At 36.9% G+C, this 8,135-nt stretch overlaps 1 protein-coding gene across 3 annotated transcripts in view; it reads left to right on the top strand.

The window, feature by feature from the left end:
• Nucleotides 1–585: 585 nt before the first annotated feature.
• Nucleotides 586–8,135, top strand: part of LOC112145047 (zinc finger and SCAN domain-containing protein 21) — a 17,776-nt gene continuing 10,226 nt past the window's right edge. Inside the window, exons 1-3 of one of the 3 annotated variants that reach the window (XM_024270052.2) lie at nt 586–1,101; nt 2,772–2,916; nt 7,835–7,979. In XM_024270052.2, coding sequence (XP_024125820.1) covers nt 2,902–2,916; nt 7,835–7,979 — 160 coding nt within the window. In that variant the 5' untranslated portion in view covers nt 586–1,101; nt 2,772–2,901. Of the gene's footprint in view, nt 1,102–2,771; nt 2,917–6,232; nt 7,407–7,834; nt 7,980–8,135 lie in introns of those variants that run through there. The other 2 variants (XM_024270051.2, XM_024270050.2) reach the window with 2 other exon arrangements.

The raw sequence follows: 8,135 nt of genomic DNA on the forward strand, positions 1-8,135 counted from the left end.
ATGGGAAATATGAAGTTGAGTAGTAATCCAATTTCTAATGTTTAGCCTATCCAGTAAATCTTGGAATGTGTTCATGAAAAAAAGGTCTATTGGTTTATCATTTAAATTAGCATAGATTTAAACAAGATAAGATAAGTTCAGAAAAAAACCTTTAATTGTCCCACAGTGGGGAAATCGCAATTTTTTTTTTTTTTTTTTTAGAAAGATAAGAAAATTAAAAAAAGATAAGAAACATTTGAGTAATGATTGCGGATTGATTTTAAATTAAATCTGTCTAAAGAAGAATTTTATAATTATGACAGGTTGTATTTGAATTTTTAGTAAAATGTATGTAATTTCAACAAAAAAAATATAACTTCATTGTTCTAAGCATTCTAAGATGCTATTATTGTCATGAACATCTCAAGAGAAAATCTAAATGTGTACTCTGACCTGTAAATTACCCTTTTTCAATAAACTGTATTAAACACATAGACTGTAAATATATATATATATATATATATATATATATATATATATATATATATATATATATATATATATATATATATATATAAATAGCCATCAATAGTCTCTAATTAAACACTGATCTGTAAAGCTGTAAAATGCTTTAGCGGAAGTGACGTAAATTTTGCACATGCGCAGAGTGATGGGTCTGTGTGCCGCTAGCAACGCCTCAATGCTAACATAAACAAACCTCCACGGAGCTAGCAGCGATCAGCTAAACGCTCTTATTTTAGCATCGACTCTGAGAAGAAGTGGCTCATCTTTTACCAAATCTGCTGATAAAACAACAACTTTTTTCTTTCTTTCTTTTTTTGACGTAAAACGATGTCTTTTAAGTGGAGAAAATGCCTCTTTGGTTGCGAGAGATACAGGTGTTTGTTCAGCTTCCCCAAAGACGAGCCTTCTCATCGGAAATGGTTGGAGTTTTTAATCGGGAATACGCGACAGACCAGCCAGCAACTATTTGTCTGTGACGGCCACTTCACCGATGACTGTTTTGATAACCTTGGCATGTATCAAAGTGGACTGGCCAAGAGACTACTCCTCAAAGCTGGAGCAATTCCTACAATCAAACCCGATGAAGAGGACAGGCCCGTAAGTAAATTATATACGAGCTAACGCTACATTTCCATACACTTTGCCTCGCGAAGTATTTTGTTGTCTTCATTACTGTGTGAATACGTGATGACAACATTAACGCTTCGTGACTGAGGAATACCATGAAGGGGCGGTTCTATTTAATCCCTGCTAACCGCCAGAGGCGGTGCTTGACGCACCAGATCAGGGGTGGGCAGACTTTTCCACCTGTGGGCCACAAGGACTTCTAAAATTCGTTGGAAGGGCCGGACCACATATATGATATGATATCAATAAAGTTTCTTTCATTCTTAATCCTTTTATCAAATAAGAAACACTGTTTGTGAAATAAAACATAACCAAATATCCCTCTTTGATCTTCATAGAAATAAGTTCGGAAATAATAATAATTCCAACAAATTTCTGAACTATAATCAACAGCCTCTCCTCTCCTGTCCCTTGCTATGAGAGGTTACTTTTTTCTTTATTTGGTTTCTCCTCTTCTTTTATTAATTTTTTTTGTTTGTAAATTTGGAACCAGATGCTTTTGATCTTTTTTGTCAGTCTTTCTGGTGTTTTTCCAAACTTCCCAGGCAAATGTGTCGATTAAACCAATTTTCACCTCAACACATTTTGTGTGCACCAGTTTTATTTGGCCATATACCACGTCTTGATGGGGCGGCCGTGGCGCAGTGATAGGGCGGTCGACTCCTGATCGGAAGCGAGCGGGTTCGATTCCTGCTTTGCCCGCCCATGTGTTGAAGTGTCCTTGGGCAAGACACTGAACCCCGAATTGCCTCTGGTGGGAGGTTGGCGCCAGTGTTCGGCAGCGGAGCCACCACCAGTGTGTGAATGTGTGTGTGAATGGGTCTGTGACTGTGAAGCGCTTTGGGCCCTCGAAGGAGGGTAGAAAGCGCTATACAAGTATACGCCATTTGATGATGTGCCATTTTTAATTTTTATAGAGCTGTTAGCATTTGCATATAGAGTTTTAATGCTGTCACATAAAAAGTTACCAAAGCCAAATTTTTAAGAGAGAGAAATATAAAATCATGTTCAATAGTATCAAAGGCTTTATAGAAGTCTAAAAAAAAGAATAAAGGAATCATCCAAAATCAATTCTGAGTAGTTGAGAATACCTAAGACATGTCTGATGTTATTACAAATGTGTCTATTTTTCATGAAACCAGATTGTGTCTCATCTATAATTGAATCTGGAACATCCCTGATTCTATCTGCAAAGATTTAGGCCATGATTTTCAACGTTTTCAGCTATTGGTTTCAGCATTTTCAGCTATCAGAACTATCATCTTCAGTGGGCAAATTCAGCTTACAGCACTAGCATTATCACATGTAATGCTTTATATCAAGGTCATAATTATGTTGAAAAGTTACCATTTTATTAAAGTTTAAAAAACTTTGTTTTAGAGTGTCTAACAAATGTTTATCCTATTCGGCCCGCGACCTAAGTTGTGTGTTGGATTTTGACCCCCTGTGCGATTGAGTTTGACTCCCCTGCTCTAGTGCATATTACGACTGGCGTTTTGATATGCTAATAGTCTGCATGCGGTGGGGATGGAGTGATTTGCTAGCTTTGATTTATTTAGTACTTTTCCTCTATGTGCCATTGCTGACACCAGATGAGAAAAGTGAATGTCGCTGATTATCTTTGGCTCTGTTTTGCAAAGGGGACGTTACAAGATGCTGTACCTGTGGTCAGTCCATCTGTGAGATCCATTGGTGTCCAGACAACCGCCCTTCCGATGCAGACCAGAAGTATCGCCACACAGTTATCTGAAGGCACCCTGAGGAAGCTCTATGCAAGAAGAAAAGGTCTGTGTACTCTGTGTACTCTGTAGTAATGTAGCGTACAGCTTTTAATATATTATTTTGGATTTAATGAGTGATATATTGTTCTTGGTAAGACAAAAAACACTCTTTAAGTTTGTTTGCATCTGAATCCTTGGTGATAAACATTAACCACTGAAGCGAGGATAATTGAATGCATAGTTTTGACACTAAAATGGGGCTGCACGGTGGTGCAGTGGTTGGCGCTCTTGCCTCACAGCGTGAAGGCCCCGGTTCGAATCCTGGCTGGGGGATTTGGGACCTTTCTGTGTGGAGTTTGCATGTTCTCCCGTGCATGCGTGGGTTTTCACCGGGGACTCTGGCTTCCTCCCACCATCCAAAAACATGCTTCATAGGTTCATTGGTGACTCTAAATTGCCCCTAGGTGTGAATGTGAGAGTGAATGTGTGTGTGATTGAGGCCCTGAGACAGACTGGCTACCTGTCCAGGGTGAGCCCCGCCTTCGCCTATCAGTAGCCGGGATAGGCCCCGGCACCCCCGCGACCCCGAAAGGGAAGAAGCGGCCAAGAAGATGAATGAATGAATTTGTTTAAGTTAAAAAAGATAGATTGGGATATATTCTCCCCAAAAGACATTTTCTTCTATATAATGCTAGTTATTAGAGAGAATTTTTACCAATTATCGCAGTATCGCGATATTATCGATATCGTGAGCCATGTATCGCATATCATATCGTGAGGTACCCAGTGATTCCCAGCCCTAATTCGTACCCCATTAAATTGTGGGGTGATGCTCTCAGGTTTATTAATTTAGTTGATGACCTAAGTATTATTATTTTACTTTTTGCGTTTATCCTCTATCTTAAAAGGCAGATGTTATTCGCACGTATTCATGAGCAACCAAGCACAAAAAATTACGGAAATTCTTGTTTGCGACACGTAATACATGCGGCCAAAAATGCACATTGCTTCATCGCCCACATGTATTTTAACCCTAATTGTAACCCAAACTTAGCCTTAACTATGTGCAAATAGTCATGTCCATCTTAACTCGTTGGAATGTGGGGCCTAAATCTTTGTTTTTGTCTTATTTTAAAATTACCTCTGTATTTTTAATTGAAAACACTACTTTTATCGCGTACTTTGAACCCTACAGCTTAGACAATGATGCAGTTGATTTGTAGATTTGTATGGGTTGAGGAAGATCATACCATCAAAAGATTTAGTCTCAACACAGCAAATGCTTGAAAGCCTAATCAATGAGTGGCTGACAGCAAGCGACAGAGGTGTGTTTTTTTTGTTTTTTTTTCTTCACAGATAAAAAGCATTACTTGTCTTGGATAGCATGAAAGTCCACAACAGATCCTGTAAAAGCAGCTATCAAGAGAACAAACCACAGCTTACTTTACAATAATGAACTTCAAGTTCTGCGAGTTACACCTTTCTGGGTGTACAATCCAGTTTGGCTTGTTTCAGTAGATTTGCTTTGTCACCGGAGCACACGCTAGTTGCAGCAAGTTTGGGGCTCGGGTGGCTTATAATGGTGTTATAGTCGGGATAAAAGTGATTTGTCACTCAATTAGTTCATTGATAACGTCGTTAGCACTGATGGACACAGGCTGAAAATATTAGCCTACTATCAATTTAAAATATTTCATTTCTTTTCAACTTTCTCGAAACGTTTTATTTTAAATGGTCACTACTTTAATATTCTTTTTAAATGTCTCTTTTCTTCTTTAAATACAGCACTTTGAATTGTCTTTGTAGAGAAGAAGGTTTTTTAATAAAAATATACTTACCTTGCCCTGTTTAACCCTCATAAACACTGTTCCACTCCTAAACTGTTGCCTTTGAAGTTGGGTAAATCCTTTGGGGAGTCACTCCCGAAGGATACACAGCTGGAGGTTGTTGATGTGAATGCTGAGAAGAGTCATGGACAGCTAAAGATGCTCATCTCACCTCTGAGCTTTCCTCTGGTTCTCATCTTCCCCACACAGAGTGCTTTTAGAGGGAGGGGCTCCCTCCTGTGTGTCCTCACACTGATCCATGCTGCTGGATTCACTGGATCCTCTGGATCAGCTCACACACACCTTCTACCTTCATCTGCAGAGGAAACACTCATCATCAGCTCTGATCCTGCTTCACTAACAGATCAGCTGCTCCTCCACTGATGGGATCTTCTCTTATGTTTCCTCTCAGGACTCTGAGTCAGTCATTTGTTGAAGATAACTCTAAATCATTGATGAATCTGCTGAGAGCAATACTGAGGAAAACCCTCTTAATAGAAATAATCTGACAATCATAGATCTGAGAGTTAATGAACCAAAGAATAAAGAACAGTTTAAGAAGAATCCTGACGCTGATTGACAGCAGCAATATATTTATATTTTTAAAACGTAATATAATAAATAAGGTTTTTTTCTGTGTCTTCAAAAGGTCCCAGTACAGTTTGTTTAAAACAGAGAAAAACAGCAGGAAGTTTGTAGTGACTCAAAAAACAAATAGGTTTAGGTTTCAATATGTTAGGGGGAATATAGGTTTCAATTCTTGATGGTTGCAATTACAAAATACTTGAAGCAAAATTAAATATGATAAGAAGAGAAACAAATGAGTAAAAATATATGTATAGATGGAAGGAAACAACCAGGTAGAGATTTGTTGAAAGGTTATTTTGGCTGTTGTCCAGGTTTGTATGGTTATTAATGATGTATAATAATTTTTTAAAATAAAAACTGGAAAGAGTGTTTGCAACCTCTTCTTTTACAACAATGAATATATTTGCTAAGTAATAAAATAATAATAATATTTATGAATGTATCATATACACTGTGCATAAATGTTAATACATCTAGAGCACAAAAAAGGAGAATATAACGTTGAAAATGAATCAAATTTCTAATGTTTATCCAGTAAATCTTGGAATGTGTACACGAGAAAAACAAATGTTCCACTTTTTCATCATATAACTTAGAATAGAATTAGACCGGATCGATATTATTAATTATTTTTAAAAGAGTTTCTTTGACTTTGGATAAAATAGGCCTTTTAGCCCTAGAACACTTTCGCTATATGTTACTCTATCACTTCTGACGGGTAATTTTTACCCGGTATAAAGTAACCAATAAAAAGTATTTCTCGTAAAAAATAGATCAAGGTATGACAACACATGATAAATTAGTGGTGTTCGCTTTTATTTCAAACTGTGCTTTATGCAACAAAGTGGGGAAAAAACGCATAGGAAAATCCTTAGAACATGCTTGAAAATAACTGAAAAAGTAGGAATTTAAGAAGAAAAAATAAATTATGAGACTGTACACTTGGCCTTTGGTCCACTCATTCCTGGGACATGTGAGACTTCACTCAGACAAAAAAATTAAGATAATGTAAATTCTTTTGCTTGGTGAAATTCACCCGACGATAGTGCTTTAGGATTAATAAACTTTGAATGGCCCTTGATTTTTGTGGATTGACTAAATCATACCCGTCAACAGAAGCTTGGTTGTGGTTATAATACTTTTTTTTTGTTTTGACATTTTTCTTTCTTTTTTTTATTTTATTTTTTTAGAGAAATTTATTAAATTGCGTAGAACTTCATCGTTCTACGCATTTTAAGATATTATTATCTTGAACATCTCAATAGAAAATCTAAATGGTGTACTCTGACCGGTAAACCACAAATATAAATATATGAAAACTCACCCAAAATTTAGAATATTTATAAGCAAATTCAAGTTGTATTTAGAATCATTGAAGCTCATTAAGAAACCAAAAATAAAAACTAAAAATACGATGGACTAAAAACTTCCCTCGCATATTTATAGTTAAGTGATCTTCTATTGTTTGCCCCACTTTTTCTCAGATTTATTTCTATTTTTAATATTATTATTGCTTTATTATTTTTTTTTATTGATTCTGTTTAATGTTGCAATCCCCTTCTGTTTGATTGTAATTATGTAAAAGCTCTGTTCTATAATTTCAAGCCATGTTTTGTTCTGTAGTGTGTAAAAAAAACTGACCGATAAATTACTTTTTTCCCAATAAACTTTATTGAACTTTCAAATCGGTGAAATGCTTAAGCGGAAGTGACGTAATCCTTATACATGCGCAGAAGGATTGGCCTGTGCCGCTAGCAGCGATCAGCTAAACGTTCTCATTCTAGCATAAACTCTGTGAAAAAGCGGCCCCTCTTATACATAATCTGCAGATGTAATAACGGCCCGCTTAAAAAAAAAAATGCGTAACAGGATGTCTATTAAGTCGAGAAAATGTATTTTAGACTGCGAGAGATACAGGTGCTTGTTCAGCTTCCCCAAAGACGAGCCTACTCGTCGGAAATGGTGGACGTTTTTAATCGGGAACACGCCACCGACCAGACTACAAGCTTTTCTGTGTGACTACCACTTCACCGATGACTGTTTTGATAACCTTGGCATGTATCAAAGTGGATTGGCCAAGAGACTTCTCCTCAAAGCTGGAGCACTTCCTACAATCAAACCCGATGACGAGGGAAGGCCTGTAAGTTCATCATACTCGAGCTAATGCTACATTTCCACACGCGCCGCGTTTCGCTTAGTATTCTGTTATCTGTTATTGTGTGAATACATGATTACAACACAAACGCTTCATTACGTCTGTCGTCCAGTATAAATCGATTTCCGCACAATTTCTTGATAACATAATACATTAGAACTATGTATTGGATATAATAGTTGTTTTTTAGAAGCCACATTTTGAAATTAACTAAAATATGACTATTTTTTTAACCTAAACTCACTAAAGTGCAAGTCATTACGGGCGTTTTGATATGCTAATCGTCTGCACGCGGCGGGGATGAAGTGATTTGCTAGCTTTGATTTATTTAGTACTTTTCCTCTATGTGCCATTGCTGACACCAGATGAGAAACGTGAATATCGCTGATTATCTTTGGCTCTGTTTTGTAAAGGGGACGTCTCAAGATGCTGTACCTGTGGTCAGTCCATCTGTGAGATCCATTGGTGTCCAGACAACCGCCCTTCCGATGCAGACCAGAACTGTCGCCACACAGTTATCTGAAGGCACCCTGAGGTGGCTCTTTGACAAAAAAAAAGGTCTGTTTACGCCAGGGATGGGCAAACTTTTCCACTTAGAGGCCACAAAGGATTCCAAAATACAATGAAAGGGCTGGAATGAATATATATATATATATATATATATATATATATATATATATATATATATATATATATATATATATATATATATAT

This window comes from Oryzias melastigma, linkage group LG2 (assembly GCF_002922805.2).
Source record: "Oryzias melastigma strain HK-1 linkage group LG2, ASM292280v2, whole genome shotgun sequence".
In the NCBI taxonomy this organism is placed as follows: Eukaryota; Metazoa; Chordata; class Actinopteri; order Beloniformes; family Adrianichthyidae; genus Oryzias; species Oryzias melastigma.